General features: G+C 37.5%; 1 protein-coding gene across 1 annotated transcript in view; it reads left to right on the top strand.

The window, feature by feature from the left end:
- MLLT3 (MLLT3 super elongation complex subunit) overlaps nucleotides 1-12,783 on the top strand; it is a 124,112-nt gene extending 111,329 nt beyond the window's left edge. Inside the window, exons 9-12 of the mRNA XM_054397582.1 lie at nucleotides 867-963; nucleotides 4,521-4,592; nucleotides 5,415-5,486; nucleotides 12,652-12,783. Of these exons, the coding sequence (XP_054253557.1) occupies nucleotides 867-963; nucleotides 4,521-4,592; nucleotides 5,415-5,486; nucleotides 12,652-12,783 (373 nt within the window). The remainder of the gene's footprint in view (nucleotides 1-866; nucleotides 964-4,520; nucleotides 4,593-5,414; nucleotides 5,487-12,651) is intronic.
- Nucleotides 12,784-16,520: the final 3,737 nt, after the last annotated feature.

Here is a 16,520-nt window from a genome sequence, read left to right as displayed (position 1 = left end):
CTCTGCACTCTGTGCAGCAGATGATGTACAAAAGTGCAGACAGAAGGTAAGAGAAGGTTTTGTCACAGAAATTACTTTTTTTTTAAAGGACTCTGTATCTTAGCTGCAATCGTAAGAGGGTGTTCTAAGAATTGTCTGTTCTTTAGGCAGCTTGAAGCTTCACCTGAATGTTAAAGGTTGTCGAAAATCTGAAACAGTTTCTCTCAATCCTTTTTGTAGTGGGTTCTTTGTCTGATCCACAGGGTTCTGCTGTGAGAGCACAGCATTTGAGTGCCAGTGTCGGCTACTGCTTAAATGCGCAGGTAATAGGAATACAGTAGTTAATGTGAGGTGCTTCTCTGGTGCACTTTACAAGCTGGAATCAAGGAGAAAAAGCCCAAGATGTCTAGCAGTTTGAGAATTTGTTCACATCAGTGGTTGTATGAAGGATTGTCTCCAGCTCAACTTGTCTCTAAATGCAGAGATTTTGTTTCAGTTTTTAAACTAAACCTTATTTAATGTTCCTCTAACTTTTTTTTTTCATCTACCAAATAAATACTCCTTATTTTTCCTAAGTAAATGAAGGATGAGACTGACTAGATGATCTTTTTCCTGTGGCCTCTCCTAAGACATTAGGTTTTTAAATTTTAGCCAGGAAAAAGATGTAAATGCAGACACCTGGCCCTTGTTCTCTGTGCTGCACAGTTTTTTTCCAGTGTGTGGCTCTGCTGAGATGCCTCTCTTCTACACAGCCTTGATTAATGATGGCTTACTTAGGGAGGAGTCGGTCATCTTAGTGTCTCACCTCAGAGTGCATGCTTATTTCACCCCTGTTAACATCCCTTTGTCTGGATGTATAATAATCTCTTGGTTGTGTGTTTTCATAGGGTTAGTCTGAGTGATGGCAGTGACACTGAAAGCAGTTCAGCTTCCTCATCACATCATGAGCCAGCACCACCTTTACTGAAAACCAACAACAACCAGGTAAAGTCAAAATTTGTAAATGCAGTCCTGGGGAACTGGTAATGATGTTCTGATTACTTCAGTGCACTTGTTTAGACTGTAAATTGACAGAAGAGTATTTTTTCAAGAAAAGTAGTATTTGGTTTAGCAAATACTGTAGACCAAAGTAATGTTTTCATCAGTATTTTAAGAAATACACTCTTCCTATATGAATTAGCTTTGTAAGGCATACAATGCAAACTGGTTTTACAGCATCAGTCATACAGCTGACCCAGGTTTAGGTTTGTATTAGCACTGGACATCAATAGCTTGTTCTCAGGAGTTTCTGCATTCATGTCTTCCTCTTTCCCCAAACAGTGTTCATGTAGATGATGATACAGTATTTTTTACTTCACTAGAAGACAGTAGCTTTTGTATCAGTATCAGAGTACTTCTTCCAAGTGTGTTAGAGCTAACGCTGTTATTATTTTTGAAGTAGGAAAGTAAAGTAGTTGTTTTTTCAGAAAGAAGAGATTAAACTAGAGTTACAAAATATATCAGGGAGAGAGTTAAGAGTTTGGGAATTACCTCATACCAGTTACCAGCTCTCTAAATAGAAACATTCAATATAAAAGCTGATGATCTTTTAAAAAAATAATTTAAAAAACATGATTTATAAAATACACAATTTGTCACTTGTTTTAGGGAGCAATAATTCATTCCCAGCATCAGCTGGGCCATGTGCAAAGCAGTCATTAAATTTACTGGTTAGCAATAAATGGCTGCTTACAGTAGTGATGTAGTTAGAACCGTGTCTACATTTACTAACAAAAGGTTGTGGTTTAGATGGTGAGCTTTATGGAGGAGTCTTTCCTGTATCTCTTAAGTTAACTGCTTCAATTATCTGGCAGAAATTATTTACTTGGAATTGCTTTTTTAATAAGATGTCCAATACCAGATTACTGACAGTGCAAAACCAAAACACAGTTCAGTTCAATTGCACGGTAGAGAGAAAAAAACGAACCGGGAAGTAGTTTATACACAGAGAGAAACAAGATTCCATGTCCAGAAAGCACTCTTACTATTCACCAGAAACTCTGTAGGCTTTTTGAAGCTGATGTGTACAAAAGGTACACGCTTTTAAGAGAGAGTCTTTTGGGGAAAAAAGTAAACTATAAAAATGAAGAAGAGTGCATTTATTGGAGACATAAAGACGTGAAAGATAAAACATCTATGTATGGCTTGTTGTTTAATGGAGATTAATTTATACAGAGACAATGTGTTACCGAGTAAGTGTAACTCTCAAAATCAGCAGCCCACACAATCACTTCTTTCATGTTCCTTTTCCCTTTAGTGATCTAACAGAAGCTCTACTTACACATACAGATATTGCAATCAGTAACAGTGCACTAGCTAAAACTGATTGGTCACACACATTCTTCCATTTTTATAGGTGAGCTGAATTTTGTAATTGAACAAATTACAAAATCAGAAATTTAGGGAAGCATTATGAGAATTCAAATTGTACAGACTATAGCCACATTTGAAATTTCTGCTTGGTAGCATAGTGCTGCATGCCAGGATGATGTTTTTAATTGGTGAAATCAGGCTTACATGGACTAAGTCCATTCACAGAATGAAACAACTGGAATAGTTAATACTTTTGTAAGCCTCTTCAGATATGATTAATGCTGTGTCTTATCTAAGCAATAATTTTCACAGACTCATTTCACAGAATTATTTGTGTTGGAAGGGACCTTTAAAGGTCATTTATTTCAATGTCCCTGCAGTCAGCAAGGACATCTTCAACTCAATCAGGTTGCTTAGAGCCCCATCCAACCTGACCTTGAATGTTTCTAGGGATGGAGCTTGTACCACTTCCATGGGAAACTGGGATGAGTGTCTCACTACCCTCATTGTAAAAAATGTCTTAATTATATCTAGTCTGAATCTGCCCTCTTCTAGTTTAAATCATTATACCTTGTCCTGTCACAACAGGACCTGATAAAAAGGGTATCCCCATCTATCTTATAAGCCCCTTCTAAGTACTGAAGGGTGACAATAGCGTTTACCCAGGGGCTTGTCTTCTACAGGCTGAACAATCCCAACTATCTTAGCTTTTCTTCATAGGTGAATTGTTTCAGCCCTCTGATCATTTTTGTAGCCCTCTTGGACCTGCTCCAACCGGTTAGTAATACCTTCTTTGTGCTCTCTGGTGGACTCCAGAGCTGGACACAGTACTCCAGGTGAGGCCCTACCAGAGACCTCTTTTGTTTAAAAAACAAGAAAAGCATCTAAAAGGTACTGGATCCATGCCTAGAGGTCTGTTGTTTTTTCAAAATAAAGACTTTCTCTTCCATTGGCCTACACAGCAGTAACCCCAGGGGCTGATAAATTGTATGTTTAGCTTTCTGACCATGCAGTGTGGGCTAAGTAAATCATTACATGAGGTTAACTCAGATCTGCAGTCACGCTCTCTATATAGGGAAATTTCTTGCTCTCTGTAATCTTACAGTGCTGGTTGCCCCATAGAGCATATATGGAATTTTAGTCATTTGCCAAGGCAAGTAGAAATAAGAGGGAATGTACAGACAGCTGTCACTTAGGCTTCTCTTTAGTCTAGAAGTCTTGCTTTTACAGGCCTTATTTCCTTGTTTTATTTGTTGAGTTTTGTCCTGTATTGTGACCATTCAGTGTGGTTTTGGAGATAATTATGATAGTGATGTTTGTCTTGCTTACAACATGAAACAAAATCTCCCTTCATCTGCAATCATTTATTTTGCCTTGATATATTTCAGAAGAACTGATCTTATTCCAGGTTAGGGATGACATGATGATTTATTTTAACTTCAAAGAAAACATATATTGGGTGGGAGGAGGATGGGGAGGATTGAAAGAGCAATGAACAATTCTGTTTCCCCAAAATACGATTTTACAATATTTCCATAGTAAGCATGGTGTTTTGGTGCTTGTTGGCATGCTCTTCTTGACCATGATTCAGTACTGGATGAATCATTCTTGATTTATCGATGTGGTAGTAAAGGGCTTTGTATGGCATTGAAGGAAGAGTACCAGGAGAAACTACTGTCACACACAATTTTTTTCAGTTACAACTTATGCAGTCATTTCAAAGACTGTTTCAAAACCTCTGTTGTAGAAGAAAAGAGGCAGCTTGGAAAAAAAAAAAAAACAACAAGGAAAGTATACTGACCATGTGATATTAAGCCAATAGACAAGTACCTCAGTACCTTTGTATCTGTAAAATCAGGCCTCTTACCTATGTTGTATCTATCTAAGAACTCTTTTTCTACTGTATCTGGTTTGCATCTAAGAAAAAAAAGTATTGAGGAAGATTCAAATTACATTGAGTTAATTATTTTAAGGATTAATAATACCAATATAACTAGCCTAGCAACTCATATTTTTCTGAAAAATATGAGTAGGTTATATGAATCAGAGAAAGAAAAGCTCAGTTTTGAGTTTTGATTACATTTTCTGCACATGCTATGTTCTTTGCCTTATTAACTGATAGCAGATTTTTTTCATATGGCTCCAATGATACATGTAATTTTTACAAGAATCCTTTTTTTCTTTTCCAGATTTTAGAAGTGAAAAATCCAATAAAGCAAAACAAATCTGATAAGCAAATAAAGAATGGGGATTGTGATAAGGTAAATGAGAATGAGGTAGCAGTAGAGTTGTCCAAAATGTGATATTAATGTATTTGTTACAGAATTAAAATCTTAGTACATTATAGAATGAAAGGTTTAGTACATCTTTGCTTTGGGTTTCTTTAGGTGCAGATCTTTTTCTCTCTCTCCTTTTTTTTTTTTTTTTTTTTTTCCTCCCCTTCCTTTCAGTATGTGTTCCTAGATTTTCAAGTTCCCTGATCCATATGCTTTTTGGTTTCTTAAACTGGGCACTGTATCTCTCCCTGCTTAGGAGGGAAAAAAAAAAAAAGCTTTTGATGGGTCAGCCTGAAGTAGAAAGTTGATAATTGAGTGCAGAAGTGGGACATGCTTGACATTCCAGGAAGGAGGACAATGGACATTGGATCACTCTTACTTTATCTTTCTCCCCTTATCCTCTTGTTGACACAGAAAATTTATGATGTAGCCTAGAAAAAAAGAGGGATTTGATTGTGAACCTGTAGGTTTGGATGTTACTTGGGAAGGTGAAGATGTGTTTCAAAGATGCTATTTTGGAATCCCCAGTCTGTTTGACACAGTTGAGATACAGGTATTATCTTCTACAGCAAAGGAGCACCTAATAAAATTTTCGTCAGTGTGAAATATCTAAGAAAACCCACAAAAATTACATTTGGGTTTTGTATTAAGCTAGAGAAAGCCAGATTACTCAACAAGTAAATTTAGCTTGAAATTTTAAAATAAAATCTCCATTTGTATTGTTTTTCAAGACATCTGAAGTTTTTTAAATACATAGCTATGACTTAATTAATAAGTTGTTTATGGGGGGGGGGGATTTATTTCTAGGCATATCTTGATGAACTAGTAGAGCTCCACAGAAGACTAATGACACTGAGAGAGAGACATGTACTGCAGCAGGTGAGGAGCATTCTCATGCGTTATCACAGAAATTGTGACGTCACATCTAGTTTTTGCCATCACCTAAAACTCTGAAATCATGTGAAATAGCCATCAAGCCTGTTTGATCCATATACAGCCCATTACCACTTTCAGTGTAACACTGGGAATTTTTACACATACTTTAAATTGCATTAGCATACTAAATGACAATTTTTTTAAAAGCCTATTTGAGCTAAATTTTTCACTAATTCGTTGTTACATTTCTCAACATACTGCATCAATAATTATGAAAACAGGATGGAAGAATGGATACAGCTGTGCACGTACCTTGACTTGATGAAGATCTTGTTGCTTTTTCCTGAAAATGACTGGTGTTTTCTCAGAAACTGTTAAGGATGCTTTCTATGGCAAACAGAAAACACGGAATTCAGAGCAAGACTCACTGTAGGGAAAACCGCAATTGCCCAGAGTTTAGTCAGCTGAATCAGTATTCCTCAAGACCTCAGAAATCATGGAATGAGTAATACAGAAATGCACAGACCAAGAAGGTTCCAAATGTGTTGAAAGATGATGCCGTAGTAAGAACAAAGAATAGTGTTCTTTGTTTTGGGCAGCATTGCCAAGTATTATTGGATTACAAATTGTGAAGATGAAACAATCACAGCTAGCAAAGCAGACATGATTGTGGCACAGATGGCTTTACTGTGTCTAGTGCAAATGTGTGCCAGTTGCGAACATGCTGTACTGAGTGACATTTTTATACCTTCTGAAATGATTGCAATCATTCATCCAATTTCTCAACACTTGGATAAGTGTGTTAAAAAATATTTTGTAATCACCAGCATCAGTCTGTCAGTGAAAAGGAAGACCTTGGTTGAGGATATTCTTAAAGAGGAATTCTGATAACTGTGTCAAATGTCCTAAGTTACGATACACAGTGATGCATATTGGTTATCCCTCATATTTAATGTACTGCTGTTTCCCAAGTTCCCTTTTATCTACAAGCGCAACCAAAGCACAGTTTCAGAATAACGGAAGAGGCACATTTTAATCTACATGAAGAAATTACTGTACTTCAGAAGGCTAGAAGATAGGAATTAGACCACAGTCTCCACTTTATATTATTCATTGCTGCTTTGATAATTTATTTTAAAAATTAATCTGAAATAGCCACTGTACTGTAAATTCACACCTTGTCTTTGCTTCCTGAACACTGTACTTTCCCAGTTATCTAAGGCATAGCTTTTGAATGATTTCCCTTCTGGTAGACTGCTGGATTCAGTGTCATCTCTCAGTACAGAACTGCACCACTGGCCTAGCCAGTGCTGTCCAGGCATAAATCCAGCTTTCTCTGGAGCTCTGTCCACACCCTGCATAGCATAGGGCTTAGATGGCTTCATACGAAATTTTGTAAAACATCTTCAAAACCTTTTAAGCAAAACAAAACCAAGCAAGATACATTTTTCTCTTCATGAATGTAGTATAGTAGTGGGCCAGAGTCCTGGAGAACCTCTGCTGTCTCACCCTTGGAGCTTTTAGATCTGCTACTGGCAGCCTGCTCCTGGAGCAATCAGATTTGACCTCATGGCTGAGCCTGCTCTGAGTGGGCCTGGGACTAAGCAATGTCCCTTCCAAATGGAATTACTCTCTCATTCTAAGAAATATTGTCCAAGCAACTAAGATGGTTCAAGCTGAATCCATAGTCTGTTTTTTATCTAATGGCATTTAAATGCATTTGGTGGGGAAGACATGTTTCCTTTCATTAGAAAAATGTTTCGTTAGAAAAATGATAGGTTTGTCCACTAAAGCTTCCTTGGTCTGGTGTTAGAGTACTATATTATAATCATAGTAACTTCATAGGAAGATATAAGGAAAAACAGTGAGGAAAGAGACTTAGCTGGAAGTTGAGATTATCCTATTCCAGCTAAATTAGAAAAAAGAACAATATATGCTTGTGCATTTTAAACTAAAGATAGACTTTTATTTTCTCTTGAGTTTGTTTATCAGGCAAAAGAAAGTATTCTTTCGTTGACCTTGACCTCACAACTTTTGTGAAGAGTGTAATCTTAATACTGTAGTCCATGATTTCTCATAGCATAGTGTTTAATTAGATGTGTTATGAAAATTAGGTTGATGTAGAATCAGTGTTGTCTTGTTTTCTGGGAAACTGCTCTTGCAAATTGTTTCTCTTGATTTGAGTCTGTGCAGGCTGTTGATACAGCACCAGTAAAAGCTGGATTTATAGCTGGACTGTGCAGCTGGGACAGTGGTTCAGCTCTGTACTGTTAGCTGCTAACTGAGTAATACCACCTACACTGGCAAATAGTCTATGCTGTTATAAAATAAATCATGTAGTTTAATTTTAAAGCCTTTAATCCCTTGATGATATTCTGCAATTCATTAGTTTTCAGTTTACAGAAGTATGTTCACAGTACTGAAAGGATAACTTGCAGAGAATCACCACTTCCATGCATTACAAATAAACCATCATACCATCTATCCTGCTTTGCAGCTATGTAATTAATGCAAAATACTTCTGATAAGCACAGAGTACAAAGCTTCTAGGCCAAGAAACTTCTAGACCAAAAAATACAAGTATATGGAGACTATAGGAAGTACAAAAGTCATGGGAGCAAGGGGTGAAACTGTGGAAAGGGATGATGATTACTACATGAAAAGAGTTGAAAAATATGCATCAGAAAAATGTTGATAGCTGCAAGAGTTTAAAGGCAGAGATGGTGTTGAAGAGGAATGGTGGTGGAGCTCTGTGTTCCTGCCTGGTAACTGTCATCTCTTCAGTTTATGTCAGGGCAAGTAATAATGTCTTGCATATGTCAAAGTCTGCTATCCCCCAATTTTTAGGGAATTTTTTGAGAAAGGAATTGCCTGAGAAGAATTGAGGCATTGATCAATTCAAAAGTGCTGGATTTTGAAACTTAGCTGAGGGAATGTGAAAAAGAGAAGTCAGGTTTTTGTAATCTCAGTTGTTACCAAATCCATAAGCATGACAGCAAACAAGAATGCAGCCAAGTTGGAAATGAGAAAAATTTATCTATTTGAGAATGTGGATTTTGAGATGCTTTTTAAAGGGAGCTGAAATAATTCCCCAAAAAAGAGGGAAGAGGCAGAACTACAAGTGCCTGGATAGGTAACTAAGTAATCCTGATGTTAAATGATGCTTAGATACATAAGAATTGGCCAAGACGGAGAAATTTGGCTGGCTAGTGCTGGGTTCCTAACTCTGCGTTTTCAGTTCAGATGATACTTCCATGTCCCCATGAAAGGCAACAAGAATTCTGATAATACATCATCACTTATTTTGAGGTATCAGAAATCATACTTCATCTGGTGAAAAATCTTCTTAAAGCATAGCACAGGCACAAGGAGGAAACCAAGAGTCTGCAGTACTGCTGAAAATAGCATTGCCTATGTCCACATGGTGCTGGCATATATCTTAGGAGAATTTTCTGCAAGGGGCAGCGTGCAGGTCTGGAAACTATCACATGGGCCTAAACCCTCTCCATAAGTTGAAAAATGACTATGTCGTTAGTTGCACTTTGGTTTCCTTAAACAAATACACTCATTTGCTTGTTTAAAGGCAGATAAATAGTTGTACTGTGATGGATAATGATGACACTAAGCCTGGGAGATACTATGTAAACAGAGATGTACATTACAGCAGAAAACCAAAGCTTGCTACAGCAGGAACAAATGGAACATTTTTGTTCTTTGCAGCCTGCAGTCCTAGAATAAAATAATTTAATGCTGTGGGTTTAATACTATAGCTGTCAGACTTCCTGGCAACTAGTCTCAGCCTTCTTTTTCAAAAACTTCTGAAGAGTATAAGGATATATATACATAAAAGGATACGTATGCTAATAGTGTAAGTCATGAATTTCTCATTCATTGGTAGACCAACAGGTGTTTTGCACTGAGCTGCCTGGGTTTATCTTGGTGCATTTTTTTTACATCCATTAAACACTTCGGTGTTCATTTTGATTTGATTTACCAGGTGCCTTCACATAGTGTCTAAATTTCTTGAGGGTTTGATGAGGGATATGTTTAAATTGTTTATATTTCTGTTGGCCTACAGCTTAAAAGCGCAAAGCTGACCTGATCAATGGTAGTGGTTAGAATTTTTTTTAAATACACAGTGCTGTTTGGAAATACACATTAACATTTTTACATACTCTTTGTTTCTAAAATCAGGCATATTGCTGTGGAAATTGTGAGGTGTGGTATTCTTTCACTATAATGCACGGAAGTGTTAAACAGAGTTGTTAACGTAGTTGTATCTTCCTGGTCTTGGCTTCTGTAAACTTCTTGTGCAGGCATTTATTTGTCAGGGGATATTTGGAGGCCAAGCCTGAGATTAGAGTCCTAATTTTACAAAAGGAGGCCAGATTGACTCTCTAGCCTTCTCATAGACAAGGTTCAAGAGACCACAAAAAAGTGAATGACACATGTCAAATAGCACATATCAAAGTTTCCTTCTGTTAAGAGTCAGTTTTGTCCTGTTTGGGTTTTTGTTGTTCTCTCATGTTAATTGCAGAACACAGAGATGGAAAAATGTTGAATATATGAATCAGTGAATCAAAAATTAAATTGGCAGTTTTAGATTAAAAAATTCCATATGGAAAAAAATGGAAGCCAAAAGGCATAGATTTAAATGAAGTGTTAACAAGAGCAGGATTGTTCCTAAGTACTTTCAGAATTTTACACAGCTGCAAACAAAATCAGATCTTACTTTTATTTTTTCCAACCTAGAAAAGAGGAAGTGATTGGCAAGAAAGATTTTACTGTAACAGGCATTTTTCTCTTACTATTTTACCTTGTTTCTATTTTAGTTTAATCCACCACGGACTCTGTCATTTCATGCCTGACAGTGCACATAAGGCTGTTTTATTTATCATCGATATAGTCTGTTATGTGGTCTGAGGTGAAAAACACCTATGTTTATAAAATGAAATGGGGAAAGTTATAAAAAGTTTAGTTTATATTCATTGCTGTTTTTCATTTATTGCTAGTGTCTTTCTGTCATGTTTTTCATGTTAAGGTATGCTCATTCAGCCTTGTGTGCATACATCTGTATCTCCTCCAGCTGTAGAAAACAAATTACCATTACAATCAGAGTAATAATCCTCAAACAAGCAAGGACTATCTAGCAGCAGTGTTTCAGTGGAGGCATATGTGGAAATCCCAGAACTAAAATAGGTTTCAAATTAAAGGATATAATCAGAACAATGAGCCTAGCCTGAGTGCTGCAGAAGGGATGGTTTGAAATACTGAACAGAAGAGCAATCTTTTGGCAGTCTGTGACACTACCCAGAGGCCCAGTTCAGGGAGCCCCTGAGTGTGCTCACTTGGGATGTCTGTCTCTTGGAATGAAACCGCACATAAGGGACTGATGTGATAGGCCTATCTAACAAATAATGCTTTGGCTTTCCAATATGCTAAATGAGTTTTTTAGGTAGGTGCACATCCTCGGACTTAACAATCTGGCGTTACATGTTACAGCAATTCTGTGTTGAGGGTGACCGCTCGTACAAAATGTAGACTTCAGTTCGGAGACTAAAATGTCAGAACTGCAGAGAAGCACAAGTTAGATATGTACCACTGGTTTCATATAGTGGAGGTCGTTGAGTCCTTCCCTGCCCTGCTTAAGCAGGGACATGTAAAGTTAGATGCCCAGGATGGTATCAGATGGCTTTTGAATATATTCAAGAATGGAAACCCCATAACCTCTCTGACCAACCTGTGAGAGTGCTTGGTCACTTTCACAAGAAAGAAGTGTTCCCTGTGTTTCAGCTGGTACCCATTGCCTCTGGTCCTGTCACCAGGCAGCACTGAGAAGAGTCTGGCTTTATCTTCTTTACATTCTCCCTTCAGGTATTTGTACACATAGGTGAGGTCTGCCCTGAGCCTTCTCTTCTCCAGGTTGAACAGTCCTGGCACTCAACCTTCCCTCATAGAAGAGAGGTTTTAGTCCCTGTTCTTCTCAAGAACTTGTCACATTTCTTCAGTTTCCTGTTTGAATGGAAGGTGTGATTTTAGATTAGTCACCAGATGAAGTGATCTTATGCCATCGGTAGGCATCTTTCATAGAATCACAGAATGCACTGAGTTGGAAGGGACCTCTAAAGGTCATCTAGTCCAACCAGCATGTAGTAAGCAGGGACAACTCCAGCTAGATCAGGTTGCTCTGAACACCATCAAGCCTGACCTTGGATGTCTCCACCACCTCGCTGGGCAACCTTGTTCCAGTATTCCTCCACCCTCATAGTAAAGAACTTCTTCCTAATTTAGTCCAGTCTAAATCTACCCATCTCTAGATTATAACCATTGTCTCCTGTCCTGTTGCTCCATGCCTTTGTAAACACTCCCTCCACAGCTTTCATGTAGGCCCCATTCAGGTACTGGAAGGTCTCCCTGGAGCCTTCTCTTGTCCACATCAAACAACCCCAGCTCTCTCAGCCTGTCTTTGTGGGAGAGGTGTTCCAGCCCTCTAATCATTTTTGTGGCCCTTCTCTGGACCTTCTCCATTTTCATGGAACCTTCATGGTTGATTTGGTTTTAAAAAATTAATTAGGTCAGGTATTCAAGAAATAACTGCTACTATGTGAACTAACATTGATGTGATAGCTCTTGAATACATTTTCTATTTGATACGGGCTACATTTCGTAAGGTTTTATTTCTTTTCCTTGATTAAAAAAGCCCTATGCCGATTATTTTCTAAAGGAGCCTGCTTAGCAGACATCCACACAATAAATATTCCAGGCAGCAATCTACCTGAGGCTTTCTTTGTTTGAACTTGCAGGGGTGTGGGGAGTGTGTGCTGTTTTTTTGTTGCTTTTTAAAGACTTACTTGAAGTAGAAAATGCACATATTTTCTTTCAACATTTGAAAAATACATTCTTAATGGTAATGTTAGTGGTAATGCTTCAACAACTAATGGGTAGGGGATGACATGATTTATGACCAAGGGAAAAGAAACAAAAGTACTGTAATCTGGGCCACAGTTTGTGGCAGGAAGGAAGTAAGACATAAAGACAATGGTTTAACCCCCAAGAACTGGGTCCATTTGGCTTGTTTTGTGCCTTTCATATGATACTTAGTTGCATGTTAATACGTTGACTGTGCATGTAAAGCTGCTGAAATTTTCAACCTCATTTTTTCTTTCAGATAGTAAATCTTATAGAAGAAACTGGACACTTTCATATCACAAATACAACCTTTGACTTTGATCTTTGCTCACTGGACAAAACCACAGTCCGTAAACTACAGAGTTATCTGGAAACATCTGGAACCTCCTGAGAATTCAGTGTCTGGCTGCATCAAAAACTGTTCTTTAAATGAAACATTCAGCATGATGCAACCAAAATGGAAGGAAAAAAGAAAGCAACCCTCTTCGGTTATATTCTTCCTTAAAGCCAGTCATCAGCTCTTGATAAGGGAGAGAAAAAGTGGTAAGACTCAGAGGATCTCACTTCTCAAGAAGAAAATGCTGTGGAAGAGTTCACCTGGATAACCTTGAAAAACAAACACACAAACAAACAGAAAAGCTTGGTCTTAATGAATGTGTATGATGGCATGTATCTCTCTGTGGTGTTCCAGTCCACAAGAGGAATGCGTGTTCAGCACACTGCCTTATTACATAGCTGATCTATTTATTATTGCATACATGTATTCTGAAGTCATACATGTATTCTAAAGTCAATGTGTCATTGAGTGACACCACCAGATGTTGCAAGTAGTGGGGTCCCATGTGTGCTCTTCTCATGCAGTACTGTCACAGGCCTAGTAACCTTATTCATGTTAAAATGCCTCTTCTTGCCATCTTTCTTAGTCACTTAAAACACTACAGTCTTGTTTCCACTTCTGGGGTTCCAGGAAACAAGATACAAAGTTGGGGATCAAAGAGTGGCCCTATAATTTTGTTTCTCATCTGCCACAGTGGGTTGGACCACAGGTCCTTGATTCTATCCATTTATTGATCTTGACCATTGTAGAAAAAGCACCAAATAGGATCATATGACTTGCTGTCTAACCTTAGTGAATAAGCCAGTAGGACTTTTAACAAAAAATGTTATGTATACTGTCCTGATTCCAGCATTTTTTGCAGTCTGCATTCTTGTGTCTGTTACAATGTTATAAAATTAGAAAGTGTTCTGCAGGATCATCATAAAATGAGAAGTACTGGTCCTGTCTTCTAAGGAAATGTTGTAGAAAATTATTCATTTGGAGCTATTTATTACTACACGTTTCAACACTCCTGCCAGTGTGTGACTCACCGTTGCAAAAGAGTTTTGTTTGTTTGTGTAGTACCTAGTCTGCTTAGATTATTTTGGGGTTTTGTTTCTGGTTTTGTGGGGAGTTTTACAACTGTTAAATTAAAACCCTTTATTTGAAATTAAAAAAAAACCCACATGTTGGAATAAATACATGCATGACACATCGTATATATGTGTGTGGGTGTATACACATATACACACACCTGTATATATAAATATACACACATGCATATATGCTTTTTTACACTTCCCAGATACTGGTATCTGTTCAGTAACCTGGTTGTGTTTCCAGAAGGATTTCTTGTCTATAAAAATGAATAATCTTCCATTACACCTCTTACTCCTTAAAATCAGGATCCTTATTTGTGCATGATCAAAGGAGATCTACTTGGTTTCACATCAAAGCTCTATGCTCTTGTATTGCTGATGGTTTCTAGATTAAATCATCTCCCTTCTGTAAGAATTTCAAATCCCCCAATGAAAGGAGAGAAACTTTGAAAGAATACTTCTGGATTCAAAGATTTATTCAGGTTTAACAGCCTTTAAAAAAATGTATCTAGTTTCTGGGCAGGTCAGTCTGTCACATGTATGCTATATGCCACATGTTGTCTGTATGTGTAGAGCTGAACAGTACTATCTGTATGACTTACTGTTTCATGCACAGAGTTTGTGCAGCACTGTGAAACTATATTCCTGTTGGGGTTATTTCTTATTCAAATGGTAAGTCTTAATACTATTCCTTTAAGTCCAAAGAACTTTTTTTTTGAGAGGATGGTATATGAATTATGTTGAGGAGTTTTTTTTCTAATTTAAAATGTTGTTTGACCAGACTCCACAGGAAGTCCTTCTCAGGCTTCCCAGAATAAGTGTACTTTTCAATAATGTTATGATTCTTACTGACGATTGGCATGAAGCATACTTGAAGCATTATGTTGTTTCTTTAAGTCCATGTCTTAATGTGCAATTGAGGAGCAATGGGGAGAAGCAGAAGTGTAATTTTTAAGTTACTTCTGACATAAGACAGGTGATGAGTATGCATGTGAAGGGGATAAAATTCTTTTTTTTTATTGATTATTTTATATGAAAATGTTTGGAAATTTAAAAGCAAACTTTAAAAAAATTGGTCTGCTACTGTGTGTTGAACTTTGTATCTTTTTCAATTGTACTGCATACATAAGGAATTCTGTCCATTTTGACTTTTCTAAGCTTTGTGGTGAAAATTCACCAAGTTTCAGGAGGGGAAGAATCACATGATACTTCTTGTATGACAGACGCACTGTTTTAATAGAAATAGTGAATTAGATCATTTTACCCTTCAAATACCAGACAAGCCTTATTACACACTGAGAACAGGGGTGGAAGAAAACAGCAGATAGGGGAGTAGATACCTACTCTGGAGTTTTACGTAACATCAAGTTGTTTAATACAAAGTCATATGTGAGAATTTGCATTAATTAATTGACAGAGGTTAGCACCAAGTTGCAGTATCTATAAAAGGTAATCTTCAGGATACCCAGGTCAGTGTTTCTAAAAGAATAGTTGTCTCTAACATCAGGTGAATGTTCAGTTGGGCAGACAAATTTAAATACTGTTTTAGAAGCCTGAATCCACTGAAGGTTTTACAGAAATTTCCATGTCATCTAGACAGTATTTTCTTAGAAGCCATGCTACTGTTTTGGGGTCTCTTGAATGACCTGTTGATTTCAAGCTTGTTACTTAGCTGGCAAAAGTAATGGGAAGGATGTAGAATGATCTGAAGAGAAAACTGTCCTGTCAGTTGTTGTATGCATCACTTTACTCCAGTCACTGGTTTGGCTGTAGCATATTTAGTTTGCTCCATACAATCTTTGTTCATAAACATCATAGCACATCTTTTACCACTTCCACTCTATCAGCAAGCAAACTTTTAGCAAACTTTCTTCAGTCTATAGAAGGACTTAGTCTTTCTGTGTTTGATCATTGGTCCACTGATTTTGCACAGTATGCTGCAGTGCAACACTCTGAAATGGAGTCCAAGCGAAAGATTTCTGTCAGACTTCAAGCAATAGCACTAGCAGGAACTGCACAAATAAGTGCTGCAAAACACGTTCCAAAGTTTAACAAGTGCAAGGCATGTGTTTCTGTAAGTCTCAACAGTTTTCTTTAGGCAGTATAGGGTGGGATGTAGCATACACCATTAAGCTATTCTATATATTATAACAAGAAGCTTTACTATTGGGTATAAAAGGCTTGTGAACAGGTGGTAGAGACTAGAACTCATGTATCTGCTGTGCTTTTGTCTGTGTTTGGGAGTTATATCAGTACATTAACTCAGCTAAACCAATGGCATTTACAGGTCTGGCTCTGTGTCTGAATAAGCAGACAAATTAACATCAAAGCACAGTCACATAAGGGCCTTGCATGTGCTTGAGCAGCAAGAAATGCCATTGGGACTAGACAGGAAAGAGAAATTACCCCAGTGAGAAGGGGGGAGAACTTGCAATGGGGGAGAACTTTGGGGGAGGAAAAAAAAAACCAAAACACAAAACTCAAAAGAAACCCAGGAGTAAAGAAGATTAGCTAGTGTGGCTTCTTATGTTAACACAGAGAATAAAGTTTACTGGTAAGCATTTCTGTTCTCTGTAAGATAGGGTGATTGCTTGCAGAATGGCAGCTTCTTCGATTTACTGCTGTAATAATTGTGTTGTTGCCAACTTAAAGATGTGCTGCAACATCATACAAAAAACTTAAGCTGTCTTTCAGTTTGAGATGGTAGTGTCT

This window comes from Indicator indicator, chromosome Z, assembly GCF_027791375.1.
Source record: "Indicator indicator isolate 239-I01 chromosome Z, UM_Iind_1.1, whole genome shotgun sequence".
NCBI lineage: Eukaryota > Metazoa > Chordata > Aves > Piciformes > Indicatoridae > Indicator > Indicator indicator.
The sequence above is the reverse complement of the archived record's forward strand: the minus strand, read 5'-3'. Positions and strand labels throughout refer to the sequence as shown.